The sequence below is a fragment of the Mastomys coucha genome, unplaced genomic scaffold (assembly GCF_008632895.1).
Source record: "Mastomys coucha isolate ucsf_1 unplaced genomic scaffold, UCSF_Mcou_1 pScaffold4, whole genome shotgun sequence".
NCBI classification, from domain to species: domain Eukaryota; kingdom Metazoa; phylum Chordata; class Mammalia; order Rodentia; family Muridae; genus Mastomys; species Mastomys coucha.
Genome location: NW_022196910.1, coordinates 13,350,298 through 13,363,765, shown reverse-complemented (window position 1 = coordinate 13,363,765; position 13,468 = coordinate 13,350,298). Strand labels below are relative to the sequence as shown.

At 44.1% G+C, this 13,468-nt stretch overlaps 1 protein-coding gene across 5 annotated transcripts in view; it reads right to left on the bottom strand.

Annotated features, from left to right (window-relative positions):
* Aldh1l2 (aldehyde dehydrogenase 1 family member L2) overlaps nucleotides 1-13,244 on the bottom strand; it is a 49,449-nt gene extending 36,205 nt beyond the window's left edge. For 4 of the 5 annotated variants that reach the window (XR_004112971.1, XM_031350319.1, XM_031350320.1 and 1 more), the window contains exons 1-6: nucleotides 13,096-13,244; nucleotides 6,425-6,569; nucleotides 5,002-5,236; nucleotides 2,236-2,401; nucleotides 582-683; nucleotides 304-393 (exon numbers count right to left, since the gene is read on the bottom strand). Coding sequence is in view for 4 of the 5 variants with exons in the window: in XM_031350319.1 (XP_031206179.1) it covers nucleotides 304-393; nucleotides 582-683; nucleotides 2,236-2,401; nucleotides 5,002-5,236; nucleotides 6,425-6,569; nucleotides 13,096-13,143 (786 nt within the window). In the remaining variant the exon portion in view is untranslated. Of the gene's footprint in view, nucleotides 1-303; nucleotides 394-581; nucleotides 684-2,235; nucleotides 2,402-5,001; nucleotides 5,237-6,424; nucleotides 6,570-13,095 lie in introns of those variants that run through there. The other variant, XM_031350321.1, reaches the window with a different exon arrangement.
* Nucleotides 13,245-13,468: the final 224 nt, after the last annotated feature.

Sequence of the window (13,468 nt, the reverse complement as noted above, 5' to 3'; positions counted from 1 at the left end):
GCTATGTAAACTAGGCTGGCCTTAAACTCACAGAAGTCTTCCCGCCTCTGCCTCACCAGAGCTGCAGTTGAAGGAGGATTACAAATTTGAAACCAACCTGAGCAATTTAGTAAGATGGAGCCCAAAGTGTAGCACAGTGATTTAGTGCTTTTATGGCTTGTGTAAGGTTGGGTTCCAATACCAATAGTAAACACACACACACACAAACAAAGAGACAGAGACAGAGACAAAGACAGATGGATGGAGGGAAGGAGGGACAGAGAGAGAAATTGTATGGGGGAGATGTATCCCTCAAAAGAATACCTGTCCGTTTATCTCTGCCCAGGCTCCAGGGACCTTATCATGACCTCGAATCCAGTTATGCAAAACTTCAGCAGGCTGGTCCCAAGAAATCTAGGTGAGCAGAAATATGGGTTATGAAGCCTAGGATGACACTTAACTTTTCTCTCCCATCACATAGGGCCAGCTGGCTTCCAAGTTGATCCTAGGTCAGGGGCTGCCTCTGGGTCAGAAAATGGTCACCTGGGACCTACTCAGAAGTAGAGGGCTGTGGCTTGGCTATGTGTCATTCATGTAAATACCTCAGCGTTCTCCTTCTTCTGGATGCCTTCATATGTTGCCCCCTCTTCTGGCTGGGGTGTGCGAGGTGCTTTTCCATCAGCTATGAGCTGGACAGCTTCTACCTAAAGCCAAAACCAGTCCTGGTATGAGGGACAGAGATCCATAAAGGCATAGCCTGTTCAATGGAAGCTTGTGTCCACCAGACTGACTGCCTATAAATCTGCTCAGAAAGTCAAGCTGCGATGACAACTGCCACCTGTGTCTTCTGGTCCACGTACTTGCCAAGCACATAGGGTATGACAGCTACTTTATGGAAGTTATCCCTTACAGACATCACAAGTATCCTGAAAAGTGTATACCACATTCCTGCTTTGCAAATGAAGAAGCCATAATTTCCGAAAAAGTTGGACCACTAACTCTAGACTCAGCCACATCTGGCCGAGGATAGCTATGAATGCAACCAGACACAACGTTATACATAAACTAACTTAAAACACCAAAAGGTTTTTTTGATAACTCAATTGTACATCTTTTAAGTGTGAACTTTGTAGAATACAGTGTCATTTAGCAATGACAGAGAATTTGACACACCTGGCAGCATTTATATCTCGGCGTGCCCACTCTGACATCAAGCCTGCACTCAAGCATGACTCTTTGTTGGGGCTCGAGGTAAAGCTTGGGAGCAAAGCTCATGCTTGGCCTATGCAAGGCCCCGGTTCTCCCTAGACAGACGGGAAGGCAGAAGGTGATGGGCTGTTCTGCCCATTGCGGTGGTGCTAGCTATCCAGGGCATCACTGCTTTGGGATGCATTTGACTTCTCTTTCCTGACACATTTGCTGGGAAGCCTATGTATGCTGCGTATCAGTTTTGAGCAACCTGCTCTGTGCTAGGTCCTTTACACAAATGACGTCATTTCATTTTCAGAATACCCGTACAAGCCAGACAGTTTTTCTGAATTGTACATAGGAAGGAACCAAGGCCAAAGAGCAAAGGCTTGCTGTTGTCAGCCCATTAAGTGTCATTCCGTAGGTGGTAGAACATGGACTTGAAGACGGGTCTCTCTGACGCTAAGGACCCTCTGACTGAATCGCTAAGTGACATAAACAAGTCTCACTCTTCCCTCACTTCAATGATGATCACTTAATAGAATCTTGCTACTTTTTCTACCATATTCTTCTTGGTATGTGTGGGGAGAGGAGACAACCACATGGCATAGAAATTGCTTGCTGAATCTTTGAATATTTTTATGAATAAAATACTTTACTTCACAGTATAGATGCATGTTTGGAATCTTTTACTCTGAGCACATCTGAATAAATAAGTTAATAATCACATTTCACCCTGTTACGTAGACTAAGTAAACATACCTTTAAAGGAAACCTAAGTTACATAGAAAAAATTTAAAGATTTTTTTTTTATTCTTCCTTATAACTAGTCATTATCAACAGGGCTGGAGATTCAAGTATTTGGCAGGAGGATACAGCAGTTAAATTGTTGTCTTGGCCATCTGTCTCTTTGAATAGGAACAAGTCATCGTCACAGACTTTCAAGCTCCAATTTACATTACAGGCATGCACCGCCATGCCTGGCTTGGCAAATTCTTGGTGAAAGAAAAACAGTCATCAAATGTTAAAGGCTTGCTAAATTCGTGTTGATGGTGTGAGTATACTGACCATCGCCTTGATCCCCTCAGGAAAGAGGAATCGGTTATAAAGATTGTCCACTGTGTCATTGGGTTTGACGTCACACGATCTCTGAAGAAGGATGGGTCCTGTATCTAAACCATCATCTGCCCAGAAAACAGAAAACCCAGCTTTCTTATCTCCCATGATTAGAGTCCTGTGAAAAGAAGAGTTTCCACTTAAAATGCTGGCTGATTGTATCAAGTAGAGAATTGGTCAGGTTAAAGGTAAGGAGGTTACATTGCAAACACAGATTGTGAGTACAGTGGCCTCCAGACGTTCATGGCAGAACTCAGAGCCATCAGCATTCGAAGAAAGCAACACCTCTAAATTGCTAGCACTGCATCCTCGTGTGTGTGTGTGTGTGTGTGTGTGTGTGTGTGTGTGTGTGTGTGTGTATGTGTGTGTGTATGTGTGTGTGTAGTCTTACAATAAGGGCTTGTGTGCATCTTCAAAGGTGTCACAATCCATCCTTACTGCCACCCACTGACCGAATGTATCAGCTTTCTTCTGCAGGACCGAGTCATTTTCGTACCTGCCCTTACTTCCTACATTACACTTGATCAGACACTAGATGGAATAAGAATGAACAGGGTACTTGTGAAAAGGAAAACTGATGATTAATTTAGGTTGTATAATTTAGTATAAATATCACTTAAACTTAGAATTAGCTCTAGATTGGCTATGTAAACTGTTGTAAATGTCAGTTGATTAAATCAATGATTCATCCTGCGTGCTGTATACAGCCCAGACTAAGAGAAATTCTTAGCTTGGCTCTATAGACGTTCATAATACAAACAAAAAGCTGGATATGTGGACAGATATATATAAACTCATCTTAGAGAGCAGGCACATACAGAGAAGATATAAATGATACTTCGGCAATGCCCTGAGTCATTTTCTAGGTTTATTTGTATTTATATGTATGTGCCTGTGAGTGAATGGCTGTGTGTGCTGGTGACTACAGAGGCCAGTAGAGCACTAGATTCCCTGGACTTGGAGTTACAGGCTGTTGTGAGATACTGATTTGGGTGCCGGAATTAAACTCTGGTCGTCTGTAAAAGCAGCACGTGTTCTTAAATTCTGAGCCATCACTAGAGCCTCAACCTCTGCTCCCTAAATCATTTGTATTTCTCCAAACTATCAAGCAAGCGACACCTAAATTGGTCATTGGATGGGTCTCTCTCTCTTTTTTAGAAATATTGAGGGATTATCATCACACTGTCATGAGCCTTAAAAATATCCATATGCTTTGATCCAATGATTTTCCACATAGAAAGAATCAAAATGAAACAGATCCAAGTGCAAGGGTTTCTTCTTCTTCTTCCTCGTCTTCTTCTTCTTCTTCTTCTTCCTCGTCTTCTTCCTCTTCTTCTTCTTCTTCTTCTTCTTCCTCTTCTTCCTCTTCTTCTTCTTCTTCTTCTTCTTCCTCTTCTTCTTCTTCTTCTTCTTCTTCTTCTTCTTCTTCTTCTTCTTCTTCTTCTTCTTCTTCTTCTTCTTCTTCTTCTCCTTCTTCTTCTCCTCCTTCTTCTCCTTCTCCTTCTCCTTCTTCTACTACTACTACTACTACTACTACTACTACTACTACTACTACTACTACTACTACACTACTACTACTTATAAGACCAAAAGGAAATAAACTCCTGGCATCTACCTTTAAATATCATAAAGTATTTTTTCAGCACATCTAAATCACATATAGATTTTTTTTGTATACCCAACAATCTGATGCTAAAGAAACCAGGAAGGTAGCAGATAAGAGAACAAAGGTAAAGGTGGTGGGAAAAGTTCAGTTCAGCTTCAGCACAGTGCACCATGGTCTTGGGTACTTATGGAGTGTCAGGACCCAGCATAGTGTACCATGGTCTTAGGTACTTATGGAGTGTCAGGAACTGTGGTGAAACAAATGTGAGAATGTTGGACAAAATCTCTTTGAGAAGTTTTGAGTCAAAGGAAGGGAGATGGCTTACAAAGAAGGCATCCTGTAATAAAGGTTCCTGTAACTACATTTCTTAAATGTACTTGAAATCATTTGTATAAGAAGAAAATGTTTCTGACAGCATCACACACTATGAAGACTATGAAGATACAGGTCAAAAGTGCAAAGAAGTCCTGAGATAAACCAGCATGAACCAAATTGCTCTTATTTGTCTGACCACTGAAGCTTGGGGACCTGGTTATAGCCACTGGAACTAATAACCAGAGGACATAGTTGGGGAATTCTGTCCTACCTCATGTAGCGTCTCCAGCTCTCAGAGGTGTTCAGACAACTAAAGCAATCAATCATGATCTTACATGTATATGAGGTGTGTGTGCATGCACATGCACACACATACGCATATGCATACCTGCGTGCATGCTAAATCCATGTGTTTATGTGAATGTGTACATGTGGAATACACATTCATATGCAAAGTCCAGAGATTGACATCGAGTATCTTCCTCAGTTCTTCATTTTAGTTTTTGAGTCAGGGTCTCTCATGAAACCTTTAGGTCATTGATTTTTAGGCTGGTCAGTGAGCTCTAGGGAACAAGCCTATTTCTAGCCCCCTCTAGCTGGGATTACTGACGCAAACCTCCATGCCTGGCTTTCATGTGGGTGGTGGGGATCTGATCTCAGGTCTGTATGCATGCACAGCAAGCACATCTCATCTCCCCAGCTCCAAGCACACCTCATTTCGGCATCATGTAGGAGAGAAACAGAAAAGCCATGAGCTATGGAGATCGAGCTGTCATTTAGGCTGCTACAAGGCTCACCAGTTGATGGCGGAAGCTCCTCTGTGCCTGGGTAGGAGTGAGGGATGGTAGATGATGGAGCCATGCTTTGGGCAGTCAATGACATCCATGGGGATGAACTGTGTGCAGAAGGGAAGCACATTGAGCTCAGCACCCACCGACTGGTAGGCTTCTGCCACCTCCTTGATGGTTTTACCCTTGACTCTCCATCGAGGGAACTTGAACACAGGGGTCCCATCTTTCTCTGCAGCCAAAGCTGAGCACACAAAAAAGAGATTGTCCCTTTTTTAAAGACCATGGTCTTATATTAACACTCTTTAACATTGCAGTTTCACACAACTTTTACAGGCTAAACACAGTGGGGAATAACTGGGTTTGTGACTAGAATTTGATGATGTTATTGGGGTGACCCATCTTTCTAGAAGGACATTCATATATTGGAAGCATAATGTATTGATCTGGTAAGTGGATAATATTTTCAGATTTTGATGAAAAGGTCTTTTCTTAAAAGAACTATCATTGCATTTTATTCATTTCGTGAGTGTATGTGTGTGTGAGTGTGTATGTGCATGTGTGTCTGCATATATGTGTGCATGTGTATGTATGTGTGTTGTCTACTCATATGTGTGTACATGTGTCTGATATGTGTGTGTGCATGTGTGTGTACAATGTGTAAGTATGTGTCTGGGCATATTGTGTTCATGTGCGTATGTGTGTCTCTGTGTGTACATGTGTCTGCATGTGTGTACATTCGAGTGTACAATGTGTATGTGCATGTGCATGTGTGTGTGAATGACAACATATATATCCACCATAGGCCATTTCCAGGAGCTAGGGCTGGAAGGTTGGTAACCTCCTCCATTAGCCAAGTAAAGCCTTTCAACTCACAGCCAGGAAGTGACTCTCCCACCTGGGGAGCCAAACAAAGGCCCTTTTCGACTGCTATCTCTCTCTGAAGTCCTACTCAAGGACATATCCCCCATCAAGCTATGAAAACGCCCATAGCGGAAAGGTTGCTACAGCTACTGAGACACTGGCACCAGAGACTTACTGCAATGTTGACGCTAGTAAAAATCATGGAACCTAGAGACTTGCTTTCGTTTTTTGTAATACGTATATACACCTGATTCCCTCAGTAAAGTTTGAACCTTGATCAGACTACATGTCTTGGTTCCTTTATTTCTCTCACATTTCAAACCCTCTCTTTTACAGGTTCCTGTCTTCCTCCTGGGAGAATTCAGTTCCTAAGAGGCCGCGGGAGGCTTCACCTGTTTGCTTGCTGAAACATAGATTTGGTTGTGGCTGAGGCAGCCACCTTAGATCATGAAAGCCTTTTCTTGATATGGCACAAGAACAACAGAGATCACATGAGATGCAGCAAAACCAGCTCTGATCACCAACCAGCCTTGAGAGCTTTGGACCCTGTGTCCCCAGATGCACTCACCCAGTGGATCAGCCTTTCCATCTTTGTCTGGCACTGTGAACACTCCAACTACTCGGTGGCCCTCTTTTAGGAGGTGGTTATAGACTTCCTGTCCGAACAGGCTCTGGCCAATAAGTGCCAACTTCAGCTTGTTTTTGAAGTAAACCTGTGAATGGGAATAGTGACAAAGATTGCTGTGGACAGAAAACAGTCGCTTGAAATGTTGAGGAATGAGTCACATAAGATGAATTGAGGACTACCAGAAGACCCCCAAAACAAAACAATTGGTCTGGTATGATGGCAGGAGGGTCGCTAGTTCAAGACCAGCCTGGGCTACATAATGTGACTTGCAGTCCAGATCTGCTACTTGGGGTGATAATGTTCCCCCAAACTAAATTATCTAACAAAACCCAGTTTCAGGCACGAGAAAGGGTCAACTTATAGAAAAATCGAACTGGATTTGGCCGGAAGGCCTCTTCCCTGAGGGCTAACTTTCATGGTACTAGAAGGTATTATGCAAGCTACCAAGGGAGACAAGCAATCAATAGTCCTACTTAGCTGTAGCACTTATGAACTATAATAACCATTAGGACATGATATTCCTAAAGGGGCAATAGTGGCACTTACATCTTGGTGGTAACCAACAGCTTTATAATTGGACTTAAGGACTTATGACCCTCTAAATAGAAGGAAATTTGTGCCTGGTAGTATAAACCTACCCAACTCTCCGTGACTAGTGAGGTCATAAGCCTTAGAGGAGAGTACACCACTGCCACTTTATTAAACTCATATGATTCCCCACTGCATTCTAAATACTCATCCTTATCCCACAGATAAGTGTAGCTCTCACTCAAAAAAAGAAGATAGTTTTTGATAGTAGATGGAGATAATTACAGAAAGCCACATGATTGTTTAAAATGTAGAGAACAAGGATTATGTATGCCCAGCCCCAACTGATACATCCACATACAACTCCTGCATACAACTGATACACCTACATACAACTAAGGTTACATGACTGTTATCATATGAGCAATGCTAAGTAGACTCAGCAGGTTTTACACACACACACACACACACACACACACAGAGAGAGAGAGAGAGAGAGAGAGAGAGAGAGAGAGAGAGAGAGAGAGCAATAATAATTGAAGAGGTCATAAATTTAAGAGGGCGAGGAGAGGTAGAAGTGTTATAAACACAGTACTCGGGTATGAAATGCTCAAATGATTCAAACAGTTTTTTCTAAAAAGCAGCAAAGCTGGATATGGGGTCATGCACATGTAATTTCAGTGCTGAGGGAACAGACAGGCAGATTATTAGAGCTTGCTAGCCAGCCAGTCCAGCTGAATGAGCAAGCTCCAGGCTAATGAGAGACTCTGCCTCAAACAAGGTAGATGGTTTGGTGATTTGAATACACTATTAGGGAACAGCACTATTAGGAGGTGTGGCCTTGTTGGAGGAAGTATGTCACTGTAGGGGTGGGCTTTCAGACCCTCCTAGATGCCTGGAAGTCAGTCTTCTCGTAATGGCCTTCAGATGAAAATGTAGAACTCTTGGCTCCTTCTCCACACTGTGTCTTCCCACCATGATGATAATGGACTGAACCTCAGAACCTGTAAGCCAGCCCCAATTAAATGTTGTCTTCTATAAGAGTTGCCTTGGTCACGGTGTCTCTTCACAGTAATGAAAACCCTAAGACTGATGGACACCAGAGAGATGGCTTGGTAGTTAAAAGTTCTTGCTACTCTTCCAGAAGACCCATATTCAGTTCCCTGCTTCCATGTTAGGTAGCTTAGAACAACCTGTAACTCCAGCTCCAAGGGATTCAACCTTCTTCCAATCTTTGTGAGTGTACACACACACACACACACACACACACACATACACACCAAGAAAAGTTCTGTAAATATTATCCCTGTATCCTATAATTAGGGCTGAAATAGAATCTTCCTGTTAGCCACCTTATAAAAATTTTAACTTTACCTCATACAATTACTAATGCCAGATTTTTTTTTTCAAGTCAGGGTTTTTCTGTGAAGCCCTGGCTGTCTTGGAACTCACTCTGTAGACCAGGCTGGCCTTGAACTCAGAAATTCTCCTGCCTCTGCCTCCCAAGTGCTGAGATTAAAGGCGTGTACCACCACTGCCCAGCTCAACACCAGATATTTTAAGACATAGGAAACACTGCTTTCAAAATACACAGATTCCAGAAAACTGGACTTGGCAGTACTCAGAATCTGCCATTTCAAATGTGGGTTCTGGGTTCATATGGCAGATCTAGTGAGTCAGAATCAGAGTCCCAGGAAACTTCATCTTAAGAAGCTTCCTAGTGGTCCATGAGCACAAACATCCGATAGTCTCTGCTCCATTTACTAGATGTACCAGACCAAAAGGAATAGACTGCCCTGGGAAACTTGGGGCAGAAAGAAAAAATAGAAATAACTAGAAACATTGACTGGAATGTTAGTCCATGTCACATATTTCACACGTATGATTTGACTACACAGACTCTCAGAAACAGGCATTCATAACTCATTTTTTTTTTACAGATGTAGATATTAAAGCAACGATGTGTGGGGACATAGTCTGAAATCCAGTAGTCACCAGGAAACAGGATGGGATTTTCTAGTTTGCTTTCCTATTGCTGTGATAAGCACCATGACCGAAAGCAACTGGGAAGGAAAGGAGCTTATTTGGATCATAGTCCCAGCTCACAGTCTACCATTGGGGGAAGTTAAAGCAGAAACTGAAGTAGAAATCATGGAGGAAAGCTGCTTATCGGCTCCCTCCCTCTCGCTCAGTTAGTTTTCTTATACAACCTAAGTGTCTGTGGATGGTGCCGCCCACAGTGGGCTGGGCCCTTCCACATCAATTATCAGCCAGGAAGATTTCTTACAGACAAACCCACACTTCTTCAATTTATTTCACTCCATGGTTTTCTGTGCCCATTTCTCTTTAGGACCCCCTACACTACTAGATGCATAGAAAAAAAGATGAGTACCCCAGATGTCTGGGTATTCATCAGTCTGGAAGGAAAGCACTCAAGTAGCTGTATCAATGACTTAGTGCTAAGATAGGGGGGTACAATGGGGTCCTGAAAGGGGAAAATATTGCCGGGAGTTCTTCATAGTGGGTAGGAGACAGGATTTTTGTACATATGTGTTCATATGTGTTTGTGCATGTGTGCACATGTGAGTGCAGGTGTATATGTGTGTGTTCATGGAGGTCAGGTGTCATTACCTGGTATCCTCCTCTATCACCCTCCATGTTATTATTTGAGACAAGGTCTTTCACCAAACCTGGAGCTGACTGATTCAGCTATGCTGGTGGCCAGTTGGCTCCAGGGATCCTCCTGTCTCTGCCTTCCCAGCTCTTAGGCTTCAGGTATACACTACCATGCCCAACGTTTTATACAAGCTCAAGGATCTGAACTCAGGATCTGATGCTTGCACTTTAGCTTGCTGAGCCATCTCCTTCTCCCCAGGGGAATTCTCACGGGGAATCTCAGGCATCTCATCTGGCCAAGAAAGTGGGAGAGGATTATGGGAGAACCCCCGGGAAATTCCAGGCAGAAGGAAATGAATAAATATCACAGTACCCAGAATGGGGAGTCATGGGATGCTGACAAATGTCAATGGAGCCGGGAATTGCAGGAGCCTTGTCTGTTGCCAGTAATCTGTATCATATTCTGAAGACAGTGGGGGATCTCTGAGTGATTCGGGAGTGACAGGAGGGTGACGTGGACTCATTTCTGGGTTAGTAGACCTCGGAGGCAACCCTGTCGAGTCATGACCTGGCTTCAAGGAGGGATGCCTCTTGTGCTTAAAAATGGAGCAGAAGCTGGGCGGTGGTGGCGCACGCCTTTAATCCCAGCACTTGGGAGGCAAAGGCAGGCAGATTTCTGAGTTCGAGGCCAGCCTGGTCTACAGTGTGAGTTCCAGGACAGCCAAGGCTATACAGAGAAACCCTGTCTTGAAAAAAAAAACAAAAAATAAATATAAATAAATAAATACATACATACATAAAATAAAATTAATAAAAAAAAAAACCTTTAATCTCAGCACTCTGGAGGCAGAGGCAGGTGGATCACTGTGAGTTCAAGGCCAGCCTGGTCTACAAAGCAAGCTCTAGGACAGCCAGGGCTACACAGAGGAAACCCTGTCTTGAAATACAAACAAAACAAAACAAAATAAAACAAACAACCCACCTAAAACTAAAACCAAAACCAAGCCTTTTAAAGAGTCATTATTTGTATGTTACTAATGTGTGTGTGTTTCTGTGGTTTATGCCATGAGTGTTTGATGACCTCAGAGGCCAGAAATTGGTGTTGGAGTTACAGGTGGTGATGAGCTACCTAACGTGGATCTACTCTCTCCTTCCTTCCTTACCTAGATCCTGAGAACTGGTGAGTTTTCTTCTGCCTCTAGATCCTCTTTTAAAAAAACATCAGATCAGTGAATATCTAGACTTTTGAGCGAGGTCATATGCTTAACATACTTTTTTTTTAGAGCATACTTTTTAAAAATATTTATTATTTATTTATTATAAATACACTGTAGCTGTCTTCAGACACACCAGAAGAGGGTGTCCGATCTCATTACAGGTAGTTGTGAGCCACCATGTGGTTGCTGGGATTTGAACTCATGACCTTCGGAAAAGCAATCGATGCTCTTACCTGCTGAGCCATCTCACCAGTCCCTTAACATACATGTTTAAGTCTCATTCCCAATGCAGATGTCGGTGGATCTTTGCTCCCCATGGAAGGTAAAATCCACTATAATATGGTTATATTATAATGTGTTCATCTTGTCCCAAACTGAGGAAAATTAACATCTTTCTAATTTGGGGTGATTATAGAAAAGCACCTATAAACCTGTATACAGGTTTTTGTATGAGCATTAAGGTTTTTGTGGGGCTTGGGATGTGACTCGGGGGACACAAGCACATGCTCTGTATGTGGGAGGCTCCAGGCTCTGTCCCTGACACCATGAAAACAAACAAATAAAAGCCTAAGAGGGTGGATTCAGTGTCATTATGGTGGAGATACTGTTAATGCTATCCCAAGTAGCTCAGCAACAAGGCTCATGTGGTAAGGGCACTTGCTGCCAAGCCTGAGTTCGATTCCCAGGACCAACAAGAAAGAAGGCAAGAACTTACTAGCCTCCCCTCCCCTCCCATCCTCCGCTCCAAATAAAATGTGATTTAAATATTTTACAAAAGAAACTGCCAGACAGTTTTCCAAAGAGGTTTTATAGGTTTATAGTCTTATTAGTCACGTATGTGTCTGCTTTAAGATTAATTTTTACAGAGCACAGTGCAAAGGATGTGCTTTACATTCTCTGTAGAGTAACACATCTCTGGTTCTTCCCTCATCCTTCACCGTTCTTCTTTTGACCATGAAGAACTATGACCACTTCCCAGCCCTGTCTGTGGCCACCTTCCCACATGTATTCCTGGGGACAGAGGGCCTCTGGGGCAGCCTGCTGCTTTGCCCAGCCATGTTTCTATTCCTGGCATCTGTCACTTGGCTTGTTCAGCTTTTTTTTTTTTTAACTGAAAACTTCTGTAACCCCAGCATGGAAATCTCCTCATCCTTCAAAACTCCTCCTTTCAGCTTCCCAACAGTTCACTGACAATGTAGTGGCCTTGGGTAGTAGACACAGCTCCTTGCTATCTGTGCTCCAGGACCAGATTGCACAGCCAGAGTGGTTAAAGAAACTAAAGAAGGGTCGGAGGGTTAGCCAGCGGAATGGCCCAAAGCCCAGGGCAGACAGGTCTCTTATAAAACATGACTGTCCCCCAAAGTCACTAGCATTGATTGTATGGAGCAAAATAAATTCTGACCATTTATTTGGATTTTACCTTCAACTTTTTTACATATGGCATTGTCAGAGAAAAAAAAAACCAACGGAGGGAAAATCTTTTATGACACAGCCAGGACGTGCTGATTATAAAAGAGGATAGGATATATAAAAGAGAAGAGGATAGGACGCGCACAGGATAGACGGAACAGCCTGTATTGTCTCTCCCCAGACCCATCGAAGAGCTAAAGGCAGAGCCACTTGCAACGTGTCGGCTCACGTTCCATTTCTAGAAGCGATCTGATGCAATCCCACGTCTGTGGGCTGGGCCGGGGCCCGCTTCTTACTCTACAGTCTTACAACGTTCCAGCGTGGCTGCTTCTGCAGCGCTGGATGATCCTGGAAATCTGGCCACCGCTACTACTCGCTACTCGGCGGAAAGCACCAGGCTGTCCCAGCTTGCAGTACTGAGCTTGCCTGGGTCCCACTCAGATCTGATAGATCTTGCAAGGCAGTCTCCCTCACACTTATCCAAAGTCCCATTCCTAAACCGCTCACGTCGGGGCCATGAAATGCAAAACGGAAGAAAACAGACTGGCTCCTGTCCCTTTACTCATTGTCAGTCCCCAGCTTGTCATCCCAGCCAGACCTGACAACCGCGTCTGCAGCTGATTCCAGGCAGCAGACAAAGGCTCACTTGACAATTTCCATCCCGGATACTGCCGCAGGCTTCTCTGGAGCGGCCCAGTCTGAAAAAAAAAAGCTGTTGTCCCTTCTAGCAAGGTCTGAGCATCACTCACTGCCCACTCCAGCCTCGCCGTCCGGGCCCTGCAACCCCCGAGGTCTGGAAAGCAAGACCAGGAGGTGGATGCTCGCCTTGACAGGACTCACCTGGCCGGTGGAGAAGTGCCTTAGCGCCTGGCTGCCCTGCCACAGCATGATGCAAAGGAGCGAGCGATTGCCAGGCAGACGGCGGGAGTAGGTACCAGGGCTGCAGAGGGTTGAGTGCTCCGCTTCAGCTCAGTCCAGCTCTACTCACGGCCCCGCCTCCTCGAATGGCGGGTCCGCCCCTCGGCTGGCAGAGCTCCTGCCCCAAGCACACGTGACCTGGTGCTGCTCTGGGGAAGGAACCGATCCCGAACCCCAGGGCCAGCTCTTGGAAGCTACCTGGACTCAGCCTCTGCTCCAGGGATAGCCTAAGCGTTCGCAAGAGGTGGGACCTTTCACGAGTTACTCAGATCCGAGGAATCAGGCAGAGAGATGT